The sequence below is a fragment of the Rana temporaria genome, chromosome 2, assembly GCF_905171775.1.
Source record: "Rana temporaria chromosome 2, aRanTem1.1, whole genome shotgun sequence".
Classification (NCBI taxonomy): Eukaryota; Metazoa; Chordata; class Amphibia; order Anura; family Ranidae; genus Rana; species Rana temporaria.
Window position 1 is genome coordinate 304,419,860 of NC_053490.1, and position 16,413 is coordinate 304,436,272.

Here is a 16,413-nt window from a genome sequence, read left to right on the forward strand (position 1 = left end):
TTTTTAAATAGCAAGAAAGGGCACAGAAGGAAAACCTACACAGAGCGGTCTGATTTGTGTGATCCCAAAAAAGACCGAGCCCTCAGCGGAAACCCAGCTGCACTATCCAGCTACAGGGAGTCCCGTACAGCAGTGAGAAGCGCACCTCTAAGTGCCTTATCCTGCACCCCCAGGTATCTGGTCCATGGCTCCATCTGTGACAGAGCATTCCCCAGGAGATAAGAGGGGGGGGGGGAGGAGGGCACTCCTTTGACCCCTGCCCGTCCACAGTCCCCCACCCTGACACCAAGGTGTCCAGGACAAACAGTAAAAAACCATCTGTGGGATCCCAGGTGGGGAAGGACCAGATACTGACTCCAATAGAGCAACCCATACACATAGTGTGTATATATAAATTGCCAATGATTTACAGAAGCTCCAATGCCCTATGCAGGGCAACTGCATGGTCGGGGGTATCCCAGGGGACTCACCGAGGAGGAGACTGCCCAGCGCGCCATCCGCCCACAGCACACGGCGTGTGGGGAGGAAAAAATACTGTGAGGAGACTGCGGCATCCGAGGGACCTGTGTGAACCGTAGGATTCAGCACTAGGGGTCACCCAAGATGGCCGCCGAACGTCCTCGGAGCGCGGCTACGGCAAAATGGCCGCCAATGGGAATTTTCAATGCAATTGAAAACCACCCCAAAAATGGCGCCAGAGCCGGCCGAATGGCGGCAAAAACGCAGCATTTAAACAGCAAAAGCCTCTAAGGCTTTTAAAAGTGTAAAAAAATTTAAAAAAATACACACAGAAACCTCACAGAAAAACTCAGGCCAGACAGTCCCCTCAGGGAGCCCCCCCCCCCCCCCCCCCCCGACAGTGGCAAATGTTTGCAATGTAGCAGAGGGAAAGGAGCAGGGGAGGGAGGAGAAAAGGCCCCCCAAACCCTGGGAATGCCCAGCCGTACCAACCCACCTAAGCGGGAGGGACTGTACTTACCTCAGAGCGAGCATTCGCTGACGCATTCCTGACAGAACTACAACCGCAATGGAGGTAGCTGTCGGCCCGGTCCACTGTGAGTGAGACAACACCACAGCCCAGTCATATGTGGACCTCGGAGCAAAGCTCACCGGCCACCTCAGGAGTCATGAGGTATGGCGTGGCAGACCAAGCCTCTTTGCAAAGGTGTGTCCACGCATGCTGGTCGGACTGAGAAGACTACAAGGATCTATAATATCCAGCCTGTCTCTCAGCCGACAGTTGAAAGAAGATTCTTTAAGAAAAAATTAAAAGAAAAGAAAATTTCTCCTCAAGGCGCTGGGCCCAAAGGGAGCCATACGTCCATCTCCTTTGCTAGGCAGAACGAAACTGAGGCTGCAAGCTGCAGTGAGGAGGGTTATGTCTGGAGGGACCGCCCCCTGGGCGGGGCTGTTCAACTCTGTTAATGTAACATGTATTTAACCATTTAACATGTTTCTGCCTAGTCCTCTCCTGTAAACAGGGAACATAACTCACTTGTCAAGACTTAAGGAGCTGTGTCCGTCCATGGACGATAAGAGAAATGTATTTTGTTTAAGTAGTATAGCGGTCGTTTGAAAATGAAATACACATGCATTACAGCACATGACATCACTTCCAAATTTTTGTTCTGTCGCTCGAGAAGCTTTGTGACTTTAGTAAACTCTTTAGGTTTGATCTGAGATTAGCATGCAAAAAAAAAAAAAAAAAAACGGACGATCATTCGTCTGATAATCTCATTGTGTGCATCGGGCATTAGACAGTAGCAAGGAATTAAAAATACTGAGACTTACTAATAGCATTATTTGGCTGCCTGGACATATTTTTACAAAAGTGTGGAGATAGCCATCTGGCATACAGTGATAAAAATACCAAACAAATTCTAAACACCCACATCAAGTGATACACAACCAGTAAGAGCCGGTTCACACAGCCGCGGCACGACTTCGGGGGCAACTCTGCAAGTCGTCCTGAGGATGACTTCAGGGGCGACCTGCAAAACGACTTCTGTATAGAAGTCAAGGCTGGTCGCCCCGAGCCACCCCTGAAGCCGTACAGGAACCTCTTTCTAAGTCGGAGCAACTTGTGTCGCTCCAATTAGAACGGTTCCATTGCATTCAATGGGACGCGACTCGTCAGGCGGCTTAGCCCCAGTGTGAACCGGCTCTTACAAACCGTGTTATTCAAATGGGGAGACAAATCAATGGAATAAGGTGGTAATTTACAAATGAGTCTAGTCTGTAAATCAGAAGTAGGAAAAAGACAACAAATGATCGGGAAAGCATCATTTAACGTGTAATCATTTTCTTCTAGAAAGAAAATATAGTTTAATAATGCTTCTCAGTAAAATACCTTCATTCTGAATAAAATCCATTCTTTCCAGTTGGCGATTTGGAGAACTCGCCTCACAGCTGCCTTGACCACTATCCGAATCACTGTCCAAGGCCTTTGTGTCAGAGGTATTTGATTTCACACCCAAAAGTACCTTTTAAATAAAAATAAAATAAATAACATACTACACTATTAATATTTACAAACATTCTTTATAAATTGGCAGCAAAAATATATAATTAACAGGTATGTACTTAAAGTAGACATTTACTCACAATTAATATATGCCATTATTCTAAAGCTGGTCATAGAAGATTTTTTTTTCTCCCCAGCCAGCCATTCCTTTATCCACACAAACAAGATGAATGGAGGAATCCTAGCTACCAGGGCATTGTCTTCTGACAGCAGGACCTGGGACTATTAGAAGCCAACTTATCGAAAAAACCTTTCCAATGTGTTGATTCAACAGAAGTTAATCTAACAATCATCTTCTGTGGAACAAGGATGGTCACACACTGTTAGAAACTTGGCCAGTCCCTGCTGAAGCTACTGAATTTCGACCCATCTATGGCCACCGCAAATTATGTTTTACACAATTTATGATGAGAGAGCATGCTTTGGTCTGGTCAGTGGTCACCACGGTCTCTCTTTTACACACTGCAAGTGATGCTGAACAAGGGTAGAAGGTAAAATGATGGCATAAGACATGTGTGAGAGGGACAGTTCTTGTGCCCAAAAGGTGTACTGCATTTAAAGTGTATAGTTGATATTTTTTTTAACACTTTACTTACCCAACCAGTACTAAACTAACCACAATTGCAAAACACACAAAGAAAATATGTATCCATCACATTTTTGTTCTTTTTTAGGGGCTTGTAATTGTGGTATATTTAGTACTGGCTAGGTAAGGAGTGTTCAAAAGGGATCCTGCATTGAGCCTAGGTTCACACTGCTGCGAATTCAAAATCGCGGTAAAATGCACGATTTTACGGCTGCGATTTTGCCACGATTTCGGCCGCAATTTAATGTAAATCGCGGCCCGAAATCGCAAAAAGTAGTACAGGAACTACTTTTTGAAATCGCAGATGCGGCGTCGCACTGATTAGGACAGTGCCATTGCCGACAATTTGAGATGCGATTTGACATGTCAAATCGCATCTCAAATCGTTCCAAATCGTACCCAGTGTGAACCAGGGCTTAAAGTGTGTAAATTGTTTTTGAATATATATATATATATATATATATATTAGGGGTGCAATGGATCAAAAAACTCACGGTTCGGATCGTTCCTCGGATCAGGAGTCACGGATCGGATAATTTTTCGGATCAGCAAAAAAAAAAATTGCAGCCTCACTGTGCCCCAAATTGCCGCCTCCCTGTGCCTCAAATTGCCGCCTCCCTGTGCCTCAAATTGCCGCCTCCCTGTGCCTCAAATTGCCGCCTCCCTGTGCCTCAAATTGCCGCCTCCCTGTGCCTCAAATTGCCGCCTCCCTGTGCCTCAAATTGCCGCCTCCCTGTGCCTCAAATTGCCGCCTCCCTGTGCCCCAAATTGCCGCCTCACTGTGCCCCAAATTGCCGCCTCGCCAGGGTGGAAGAAGTGAGAGGGCAGCCAGCAGGGCTGGATTTCCTTTCCCTGCCACCCCAAGGCCAGGTTTTGCAATGCACCCCCTCCCCACCAACCTAACCACCCCCCCGGAGAATAGCAGTTGGATGGCAGGGGCGGCATGGTTAGTTCAAATATTTTTTGTTTCTTCTTTTTTTTTTTATTACATTATCATTTTTTTTTTTGTAGCTTGTCGTTTTTACTTTTTTAATTTTTGTATAATTTTCTTTTTTAATATTTTTCTTCTTCTTTACTTTTTAATTACTTATTTTTTTATTAATTGAATTATTGTTTCTTCTTTTTTTTTACATTTAACTTTATTGCTATCACACAAGAGAAAACAATTCTCTGTGTCATAGCAATTGAAGGTGACAGGTTCTCTTTGTTAACCCTGTCAGCTCCAAAAACAGTCCTCACAGTTGAGATAAGAAGAGCACAGCTCACCCATCTCACTGTGTGCTATTTGCAGCAGGGACAGGAGACTCGGCAGCTGGGGGGAGGAGGAACGAACGGACGGAAGGCAGCTGGGGGGGAACGGACGGACAACAGCTGGAGAAGGGGGGGAACGGACGGACGGCAGCTGGAGGGGGGGGAACGGACGGCAGCTGGAGGGGGGGGAACGGACGGACGGCAGCTGGAGGGGGGGGGTGGGGGGTTATCAGAGCCAGCAGGGAGAAGTGTGGGGGGAACGGATGGCAGGCAGCAGCACATTGTCTCTGCTAGAAACCAACTGAACTCACCGCCGTCTCCACTCCTGCTCGTACACAGCCCCACCTCCTCCTAAGCCCACGCTGTAATAGACAAAACACATCAGCGCATTGGACACGCATTCTGTCTATCACAGCGTGGTTAGGAGCAGGCGGGGCTGTGTGCAAACAGCGGAGACAATTTCAATGTGTTTTTTTACCGCTTTGCTCTGCAGTCCCGCGGCACGCCACGGATCACGTGTGTGCCGATCCGAAGTCATTGATCCGTGCGGATCACGGATCAATGACGATCCGTTACACACATATATATATACACACATATACTTTATAGAGCATTTTTTCTCAGAAAATAGGTGCAGGAACTCAACCACGACCCTGTTCAGATTTCACGAACAGTAGAAGGGTCTTAATGGGGCATTAAATACCAGGATTGCATTACATACAGAGTGCAGAGTTCAGGGGGTTACACACAGAGTGCAGAGCTGTCACTTGTAAACACAGAAACCAGACTTCTGCGTTTACAAGTAATTGTGGTAAGCAGGCACCAAAGGGTCTGAGCCAAATTATATATGTATATATGTATATATATATATATATATATATATATATGTATATATGTATATATATATATATATATATATATATATATATATATACACACACACACACACACATATACATACATATACACACAAGGCCCAGACACCATTTGGTTCAGAATATATCTCGGTTTTTCCCTCCTCTAAAACCTTGAAAAATACAGTAGCTCCCCCACAAGATAAAGGTCATACATCCCAGGAGACTTCAGAAGTTTCACAACAAATCTTGCAGTAGGAGGCCGGCTGCGAGAGGCTCCTGAATCCAAGATGGCAAACAAACAAAAAAAGGCAATGAAGAGTTTGGATGCTGGAAAACAGCACATGATTTCATGGGCTGGTTAAGCTTAGTTTTTGTTGGCATTTTTGTTTTTTAAGTCTAACTCTGGGCAGTGTGGAAATAATTAGAAATACCTCCATCCCATTCCTCTAGCTCTTATTTGTTATCCAAGGATGTATTATATTCTTCTTGTCAATCTAGTCCCCCCCACCCCAACCAATGTTATCTACAGTGCAGGACCAGGAGCTACATTGTCAGTTAAAGCACAATAATAACACAATAGAAGGAAAGAAATTGAGAACAGTGCAGGAGCATGGAGAAGGCAATTGGGAATTTGGGGCAGAAAACAGGAAAGACCTAAAGGAAAAAAACAAAAAGGGGGGCAGGTGGGTGGCGAGGTTAAGATTCTATGCCCTCCCCTTGTTGGGGGCCCTTGCGTAGAATTGTTGTATGTTTTTACAAGAGTTCTTCATCACTATATTGAACTTGTGCTTTATATGGCGATCCTTAGTATTGTAGATGACTGTGGTTAATAGTCAGATCTCTTCATTTTTAATATTGATGTTTTGATATGCTCCAAGTGCATTGCGGGCCCTTCTTGCTCAAAATTCATGATTTGCCTACAATTTGTGTATTTCTTTTTTAAACGTAACATATTGGAGAAAAAAAAAAAAAGCCGACTCCTGATCGAACACCACACACTAAGGCTGGCCATACATTATCCAATTTACACATTATACAATTTTCTCATACAATCTGGCTTTACCAAAACCATATGGAGGTCAAACCTAAACACTTTTAATTTGTGCACCCTCTACCTGGACGCGTCGGTTCACATTTTTTAAATATAAATATATATATATATATATATATATATATATATATATATATATATATATATATATATATATATATATATATATATATATATATATATATATATATATATATATATATATATATATATATATATATATATATTAAGGTTTCCGAATTTAAGATCTTTCTGGGCCGATCCCTCCTTTTGGGCATTTCTAAAAAGAGTGAGCTGCGGTTATATTGGTCCACGCACCCAATTCACTATATGTCCATTTTCTCTGCCTCCATGGCCAGGACACGATACAAGCAGATCTTGCGGTTCATGCATTTCAGTGACAATGAACTCTGTCGTCCTTAGGGAGACCCTGGATTTGATTGGCTCTACAAAATTCGGCCCCTCATAAACCACTTCAACAAACGTTTTGCAGCCGTGTATAATCCCCATCAAGTTGTCTGCGTTGATGAGTCCCTGATTAAGTTTTCTGGCCGCTTGTCTTTCAAGCAGTAGCTTCCCAGCAAGCGTGCCAGATACGGGGTCAAGATGTATAAGCTCTGTGACAGGGCAACAGGCTATACATCTAGCTTTATGGTTTACAAGGGAAAAGATAGCCACGTAGAGCCAGAGAATTGCCCAGATTACATAGGGAGCACTGGTAAGCTAGTGTGGGAATTGGTGTCACCCTTATTCGGAAAGGGGTACCACTTGTACGTGGACAATTATTACACAAGCGTGCCACTTTTTAGTCACCTTTTTGATTATGGAATTGGCGCATGTGGCACTGTGCGACCTAATCGCCAGGGCTTCCCCCAACGGCTTGTAGAATCCTGCCTTAGTCGGGGGGAGAGAGCCTGCTTACAGTGTAATAATTTGTTAGCAGTGAAGTGAAGGGATTCACTGAATGTTTTCGTTCTGTCCACGCTTCACGCAGACACGGCAGTCCAAATTCCTACGGCGACTGGTGTTGTGGAGAATCCCCTCTGTCTCCACGAGTACAACCTTAACATGGGAGGGGTGGACCTCAATAAACAGTTGTTGGCGCCGTACCCAATTGCCCATAAGGCCAGACGCTGGTACAAAAAAGTGTCTATTTGTTTCAATTGGCTTTGCTGAACGCTCATGTGCTATACAGAGCTTCAGGATGGACTGGAGCCTTCCTAAAATCTCAGGAAGAGATCGTCGCAGCCCTTCTGTTTCCAGACAGTGCTGTGCCCCACCTTCCCAACGCAAATGCAGTGAGACGGCTGTATGAGTGGCATTTTCCTTTTGTTAGGAGCCAGAAAACGCACCCTGTCCCGACGAGCTCGTGCGCAGAAGCGAACACATACGTGAGCAGCGCCCACATATGTAAACGGTGTTCAAACCACACATGTGAGTATCGCCGCGATCGTTAGAGCGAGAGCAATAATTCTAGCCCTAGACCTCCACTGTAACTCAAAAGATGCAACCTGTAGATTTTTTTTTAAACGTCGCCTATGGAGATTTAAAGGGTAAAAGTTTGTCGGAATTCCACGAGCAGACGCAATTTTGAAGCGTGACATGTTGGGTATGAATTTCCCCGGCGTAACATTATCTTTCACAATATTTAAAAAAAAATGGGGATAACTTTACTGTTGTCTTATTTTATAATTTAAAAAAAGTGTATTTTTTTCCCAAGAAAAAGTGCACTTATAAGACCGCTGTGCAAATAATGTTTGGGGGTTCTAATTAGAAGAAAGAAAATGGCAGTGAAAAATGACATTAGAATTGCTGTTTAACTTGTAATACCAACGGTCACCACCAGATGGCGCCAGCTCACAGAAGGAAAAGCTGGGGACTTCACAAGGCCGCGGCCTCAATTACCGGACATCACGGGCCCCCCCCCTGATCGAGCGGCGGGGGCCTGGTCCGCCGCGATCCTGGGGAAAAGGCGCTCCGCGCACTAGGCCGAAGCCGCGGCCTCGCCTTAAACATCCTGACCGCCGCGATCCTGGGAAAAAGCCGGGAACGGCATCCTTTTCCCAGGATCGCGGCAGGCAGGATGTTTTAGGCGACGCCGTGGCTTCGGCCTAGTCCACGGAGCGCCGGTCCTATGGAACAAAATATTTATTTTTTTTGCCCACCCTCCAAGCCAAGACCCCACTCGCCAGGACGCTATTTCTAGTCGCCATGGCAACCGGGATTTGTCGAGCCCTGACACCGATCTTGGTGTGGTCAGATGCTTTGAGGGCAGAGAAGAGATCTAGGGTCTGATAGGTACTTTTTTTTTAAAAATTGGGGTCTGTCACTAACTATTGCTATCATAGAGGATATTTACATGCCCTAAGATAATAAAAAAAAAAAGGGAACAGTTTCAAATAAAAAAAAAAATGCAACACCCATCATTTTAATCTGTAGGGCCTTTGCTTTAAAATAATATATACTGTTTGGGGGTTCAACGCAATTTTCTTGCAAAAAAAAAAAAAAAAAAAAAGTCTTCATGTAAACAAAAAGTGCATAAAAATGCCAGGACAATTCAAAACCCCCCCAAATTACCCCATTTTGGAAAGTAGACACTCCAAGCTATTTGCTGAGAGGCATGTCGAGTCCATGGAATATTTTATATTTTGACACAAGTTGCATGAAAGAGAATTTTTTTTTTTTTGCACAAAGTACTCAATGATATATATGCCATGGGCATATGTGGAATTACACCCCATAATACATTCTGTTACTTCTCCTGAGTATGGAGATACCACATGTGAGACTTTTTGGGAGCCTAGCCGCGTACGAAACCCCAAAAACCAATCACCGCCTTCAGGCTTTCTAAGGGTGTACATTTTTTATTTCACTCCTCACTGCCTATCACAGTTTCGGAGGCCATGGAATGCCCAGAAGGCAAAAAAAAACAAAACAAATGACCCCATTTTGGAAAGTAGACACCCCAAACTATTTGCTGAGAGGTATGGTGAGTATTTTGCAGATCTTGCTTTTTGTCACAAAGATTTCAAAATTTAAAAAAAAAAATATATATATATATATATATATATTTTTTCTCCATTTTCAAAAATAAATGAGCGCTGTAAAATACTCACCCTCGTTAAAGCAGCGCCAAATTGTAAAAACACCTCAAAACAAATGGTCCGGGGCTAAAGTGGTTAAGGGACAGACGCTGTTTTGGCGGGTTCGTCTTCAGATCCTGATCTGATGGCCCTCCTGGCCTCAGGAATGCGTGAGCTGTTTCGTAGCCTCGGGGCCGGCTGGTCCGAGGCCTCGCAACAGAGTAGGCCCAGGAGTTTCTGGGGCCTACTAATCCAGGGATGGTCCTTCACTACCTTACCTACGGGAGGAAGCTGAACCAGTGGGATTCAATTGAAGGACGTATCCTGGCAAATTTACTTCACTGTGCTGCCGGCCTGGCTGAAAGATTCTTGGCACCTTGAGTTGTGTACTTTATTGGAACTGCACAAAGTGTGCGAGTGGTTACACGATCTTGTGGCAGAAGATCGTTGGACGGCTTGACAATACTTATCAAGTCTGTGGCAGAGACTTTGAAGAGCTTTGTACCAGCTACTAGGCCTGTGAGAGAAGGCCTATCTGGTGGTTTCTGAAATCCAGTGTGGAGCTGAGTTAATCCTCTGGATCTAAGTAGACCCCGTGATCTGCAAATCAAAGGTACCCAAGTCTTTCCCCTCTACCCCTCTGTTGGAGAACTTTGTTCAATAAAAACCTTGAAAGAGACTTTGTGTTTGGTGCAGATATTTTTGTGGACAACTCTTCAAGGAGAACCACTGAAACGAGCGTATGGAATAGTAAGGCAACGGTGGGTCCAAATCTAAACCAGCAGCTCCTTCGGGGGTAATGCTACATATATCTCTCAACAATTACATTCATAGTCGATCAGCTGGCAGATTATTTTGATTAACTCGGGGGGAAAAAAACGTATTCTTGAATATCTATGTACGGTGGTATAAATAACCAGCAATAATGGTTAGGGAACAAAATAAGAGGTTGGATCTGGTACAGAACAGCACTGATCCTCCTCACCCACCAGCGCTTCTGACTCCTCCTGCCTTTAGAGTTCCCCTATAACAAGGTAAAAAAATAAAAAAAAAATATGCCTTTAGAATCACTTAAAGTTGTTGTAAACCCAAAAATAGATAAAAAAAAAAAAAAACTGCAAGACAAAGCCATAATGAGCTGGTATGACTAACATACTAGCTCATTATGCATTACTTACCTTAGATGAAAGCCCCCAAAACAGTCCTCGTCTCTCCCTCCGGCCACAGACATCGCTCCGGAAGGTTACTTCCGGGTATCGCCGCTCCTGCGCTCATTGGCCGGAGCGGTGATGACGTCACTGCGCGGGAGCTGTCAAAGCCGGCATTATCCATTGATAAAATCAGCATTCTCAGTGCGCCATTGTCTATGGCACGCATGCGCTGTAGACAACGGTGCATTCTTTGTGGCAAATATCTCCTAACCCGTGTAGGTTTAGGAGATATTGCAAACACCTACAGGTAAGCCTTAATCTAGGCTTACCTGTAGGTAAAACATGTCAGAGTGGGTTTACAATCACTTTAAAGTCATTCTAGAATTGTACAAATATTAAAAAAAAAAATTACTACAATGTTATACAAAGCAGCCCCGATCCTCTTCTTTTTGGGTCCCCACGCCGAAGATGTACACTTCTCCTTACTGCCAAGTGCCCTCAATAGCTAGACTCGTCCTATAGGGGCACTAGACCAGGCTCACTCCAGAGTCATGCTCCTGTGAATGGACATCTTCCATTCACACACAGAGCATGGCTTGTCCCAGCCCCCCACTTTCTCCTCATTGGCTCACTGGCTGTAATTGACAGGAGCCAATGGCTCTCACTGCTGTGTGAGCCAGTGAGGAGAGACTAGGAGAGCCGCTGCTCTCATGCACATCGCTGAAACGAGATAGGGCTCAGAAAAGAATAAGTAGGGGTGGCTGCTCCCAGAACGTTTTTCACCATAATTCATAGAATGCATTAAGGCAGTGGTTCTCAACCTGGGGGTGGGACCCCCTCGGGGGTCGAATGACGATTTGCCAGGGTTCACCCAATCCTGGGCTGTTTCTGAAGCCTGTGCTGCTCTCCCAACCTTTTTGTGGCCGCCCAGCTGCGCTGTTCCTGGAGCCCGTAGCCGCCCAGCTGCGCTGTTCCTGGAGCCCGTAGCCGCCCAGCTGCGCTGTTCCTGGAGCCCAGCTCTCCCAGCCTTTTCGCAGCCGCTCAGATGGGCTGTCCCTGGAGCCGTGCTGCTCTCCCAGCCTTTTTGCGGCCGCCCAGCTGTGCTGTCCCTGGAGCCCGTGGCCGCCCAGCTGCGCTGTCCCTGGAGCCCATGGCCGCCCACTCAGTCTCTTTGCAGCCGCCCATTTAGTTCACGGCATGGCTTGGATACAGAGACTAGAGGTCAGTTGACTGGTGAGGAATGTGAAGTGGGAAGTACTGTGAAGGACAGGAGGAGACACTATCTCCTGATTTTGGCATAGGTGTCACAACTAGAAGAAACCACAAAGTCGGAGACACAGTGAGACTGGAGACAAAGTGAGTAACACTAACTGTGATTGTAGTTGCCATTAAAAGTCCCCACTACAGTTCTCAAAAATAAAAATAATATTACTGTTAGGGGTCCCCACAACTTGGGAAATTATATCAAGGGGTCACAGCACAAGAAAGGTTGAGAACCACTGCATTAAGGCAAAAAGACTACCTCCTTTAGAACCACTTTAAATCACTTCCTTTTCCTGTCCAGGACTATGTGCCCCACGAGACATAGCTCCTCACACATTCACAAGTTCTCAGGCCCTTACTGACATGTATGGATGGGGCACTAAGCTGTATGTGCGTTGCACTGGATATCCGGATATGTAAACAAATAATGTAGGTCAACTTATCGGCTGACCAACTAATTGATTATGAAAATAGTTATCAACTATTCTCATAATCTATTATGTTGATTAGTTGTTTCAGTCCTATATGTCAGTGGTCATCAACCTTGTCCTGCAGGGCCCACTCACAGGCCAGGTTTGCAAGATAACTGAAATACATCACAGCTGATATCATTTGCTCCTCAGTGATTACAGTATTCTAGACTTCATCTCCCCAAGGTAATACATAAAACCTGGCCTGTTCGTGGGCCCTGCAGGACCGGGTTGATGACCACTGCTATATGTGATCCGGTGCACAGGTTGCGCCCTGTAGCCGTAAAACTGCTATAGGGCAGACCTTAAGGGATTGAGGAGGCATCCTGGAAGTGGATCACTTTTCAAGTGTTAACTTAGCCTAAAGCCGTTCATAGCCTGTTCAAATCTTGGCCGGTGCAGCAAGAACCGAGACTTGAACCATGTATGGGCAGGCGGGATGTACCTAAGTTGATCGATCAAACTAGGTACAACCAGCCTGATGAATTTTAGACAATATTTCTAGCGGCTAGTGTAGCTACTAGCAATAACCACTGTGTTCTGGCAGGGATAGCTCTCCATCCCCCTCCCACGCCAGAAAAACACAGTGGGGTTGACTTACTAAAGGCAAATCCACTCTGCACTGCAAGCGCACTTGGAAGTGCAATAGCTGTATATCTGAGGGGAAGATCTGAAATGAGGAGAGGCTCTGCTGATTTTTATCATCCAATCGTGTACAAGCAAAAATATTTTTTTTTATTTTCCTTGCATGTCCCCCTCAGATCTACAGTGACTGCACTTGCAGTGCAAAGTGGATTTTCTTTAGTAAATAATGGCTCCCCGGGAGGGAGTTCCCTGTAAACACTGTCTGTGTTGACGAGGGAATCAAGCAAATTTCTTTCCTGTAACCCATGGTCGCAGGAAAGAGATTTGCGCCGTCTATGGCCAGCCTTAGTGTAGGTTCACACTAGTGTTGCTGCATAATCCTGCATTTCACACACTTTTTTTTTTATTATTTTAAACACAAAACTCTGCTTAACCACTTCCCGACCGCCGCATGTACATATACGTCGGCAGAATGGCACGTACAGGCACATTGGCGTACCTGTACGTCCCTGCCTAGACGTGGGTCCGGGGGTTCGATCGGGACCCCCCCCCCGCTACACGCGGCAGTCGGGTTCCCTCGGGGAGCGATCCGGGACGACGGCGCGGCTATTTGTTTATAGTCGCGATCGCTCCCCGGAGCTGAAGAATGGGGAGAGCCGTATGTAAACACGGCTTCCCCGTGCTTCACTATGGTGCTGCATCGATCGAGTGATCCCTTTATAGGGGAGACTCGATCGATGACGTCATTCCTACAGCCACACCCCCCTACAGTTGTAAACACACACTAGGTGAACACTAAATCCTACAGCGCCACCTGTGGTTAACTCCCAAACTGCAACTGTCATTTTCACAATAAACAATGCAATTTAAATGCATTTTTTGCTGTGAAAATGACAATGGTCCCAAAAATGTGTCAAAATTGTCCGAAGTGTCCGCCATAATGTCGCAGTCACGAAAAAAAAAAAAAAAACGCTGATCGCCGCCATTAGTAGTAAAAAAATAAATAATTAATAAAAATGCAATAAAACTATCCCCTATTTTGTAAATGCTATAAATTTTGCGCAAACCAATCGATAAACGCTTATTGCGATTTTTTTTTTTACCAAAAATAGGTACAAGAAGACGTATCGGCCTAAACTGAGGGAAAAAAAATGTTATATATGTTTTTGGGGGATATTTATTATAGCAAAAAGTAAAAAATATTGCATTTTTTTCAAAATTGTCGCTCTATTTTTGTTTATAGCGCAAAAAATAAAAACCGCCGAGGTGATCAAATACCACCAAAAGAAAGCTCTATTTGTGGGGAAAAAGGGACGCCAATTTTGTTTGGGAGCCACGTCGCACGACCGCGCAATTGTCTGTTAAAGCGACGCAGTCCCGAACTGTAAAAACACCTTGGGTCTTTAGGCAGCATATTGGTCCGGTCCTTAAGTGGTTAAAATGCATTAACACAATACAGGTACATGCATTTTACATGTACACTCATTAAAGTCTATGGGGCCAAAAATGCACTATGCTGTATCTGCACCAAAAATCTCACGACACCATGACGCATTGATGTGAAGAAGCATCACGGAGTATTTTAATAGTGCGATTTCCATTGTTGTGCGTGACAGATGGAGCAGAAATCGCCCCAGTATGAACGGTTCCTTGAACGGACCTGCAGTGTGTTGTAGTGTGCTGCTTCACCAACAAAGGGTCAGGCCCAGTTTTATCTGCACTGAGGTACACCGACACCCCCCCCATATAAATGGGACTGAGGTACACCGACACCCCCCCCTATCAATATAAATGGGACTGAGGTACACCGACACCCCCCCCCCCCCCCATATCAATATAAATGGGACTGAGGTACACCGACCCCCCCCCCCCCCATATCAATATAAATGGGACTGAGGTACACCGACCCCCCCCCATATCAATATAAATGGGACTGAGGTACACCGACACCCCCCCCCCCCCCATATCAATATAAATGGGACTGAGGTACACCGACAACCCCCCCCCCCATATCAATATAAATGGGACTGAGGTACACCGACAACCCCCCCCCCCCCATATCAATATAAATGGGACTGAGGTACACCGACACCCCCCCCATATCAATATAAATGGGACTGAGGTACACCGACACCCCCCCCCCCCCATATCAATATAAATGGGACTGAGGTACACCGACACCCCCCCCCCCATATCAATATAAATGGGACTGAGGTACACCGACACCCCCCCCCCCCCATATCAATATAAATGGGACTGAGGTACACCGACACCCCCCCATATCAATATAAATGGGACTGAGGTACACCGACACCCCCCCATATCAATATAAATGGGACTGAGGTACACCGACACCCCCCCCCCCCCCCATATCAATATAAATGGGACAGAGGTACACCGACACCCCCCCCCCATATCAATATAAATGGGACAGAGGTACACCGACACCCCCCCCCCCATATCAATATAAATGGGACTGAGGTACACCGACACCCCCCCCCCCATATCAATATAAATGGGACTGAGGTACACCGACCCCCCCCCCCCCAAATATAAATGGGACTGAGGTGCACCGACAAGGCCCCCATATCAATATAAATGGAGTGTTTTAACCTGCAGTGTTGTGAAGGATCCCTTATTGTGCTCACCAATAGAAGGGGGGGGGGGGGGGTACCTACTCAGTACAGAACATTTATGATAAAAGGACTGAGACTGGAGTGTAACTATTGAAGGTGGAACTCTTCACAACAAACTATTATTTCCTGAAGGGGAGACGAATGGCAGCCCCCTCATTTCTTTTAGGAGAGAGCTCATTTTACTTGTATATGTCTTGGTTAGATGGATAACATCTTTTAGGGCAAGCACCAAGAACAAGATACTACCCACCCCCCTCAAAAAGAAAACATAAAATGTATAACATTGTATCTATTGTATGTAGAAGGCCTGTCCTTAAGCACACTCACAGGACACATGCACCTAATGGATTCATGCTGCCCAGTGCCCACCACAAGAGGCTCACTACAGAGCTGCAACAAAAGCCTGGACGTGCACTCTCCAGTAGCCCAAGACGCTCACAACTACTTCCTGCCTTTTCCAAATACAAGCAACCGTAATGACAACACTATAAAACACAAACACAAAGATAGAGAGAGCGGCCAGTACCTGAGGCTCGGACACGGCAGCCATAGTGTTCTCCCGGTGACAGCTCCCGCCAATACACACAGCAGCCGCCTCAGAATTGGCGCTCTGGACGGGAGGCGGGACCACCGGATTGTTCTCCAATCACAACAACTGTAGGGGGTAGAGTGTTTGTGCGTTCCAACACTCGCTTTGGTTCTGTAGCGTGTTATTGTGTGCACTCCAATGTCACTTCCGAATTTATAGTGTGGTATAGTACTGGGGATGAAAAAAGGAGTTGAAATGCGAACATGTTGATAATTTATTGGGAATATTTATCAATACCGTCTTGATACCAAATTGAACTTTAAAGAGGAACTGCAGTCTGCTCACATAATTTGTAATAAAAACATCTTTGCCATTCTGAAGCTTCCCTCCAACAGCTTTGCATATTTTTTTATATATACTGGGATTC

The 16,413-nt window shown here is 45.4% G+C and overlaps 1 protein-coding gene across 1 annotated transcript in view; it reads right to left on the reverse strand.

Annotated features, from left to right (window-relative positions):
• The window catches only part of CLSPN (claspin), a 90,963-nt gene extending 74,878 nt beyond the window's left edge, over window positions 1-16,085 (reverse strand). Inside the window, exons 1-2 of the mRNA XM_040337316.1 lie at window positions 15,984-16,085; window positions 2,351-2,483 (exon numbers count right to left, since the gene is read on the reverse strand). Of these exons, the coding sequence (XP_040193250.1) occupies window positions 2,351-2,483; window positions 15,984-16,007 (157 nt within the window). The 5' untranslated portion in view covers window positions 16,008-16,085. The remainder of the gene's footprint in view (window positions 1-2,350; window positions 2,484-15,983) is intronic.
• Between the last annotated feature and the right edge of the window lie 328 nt (window positions 16,086-16,413).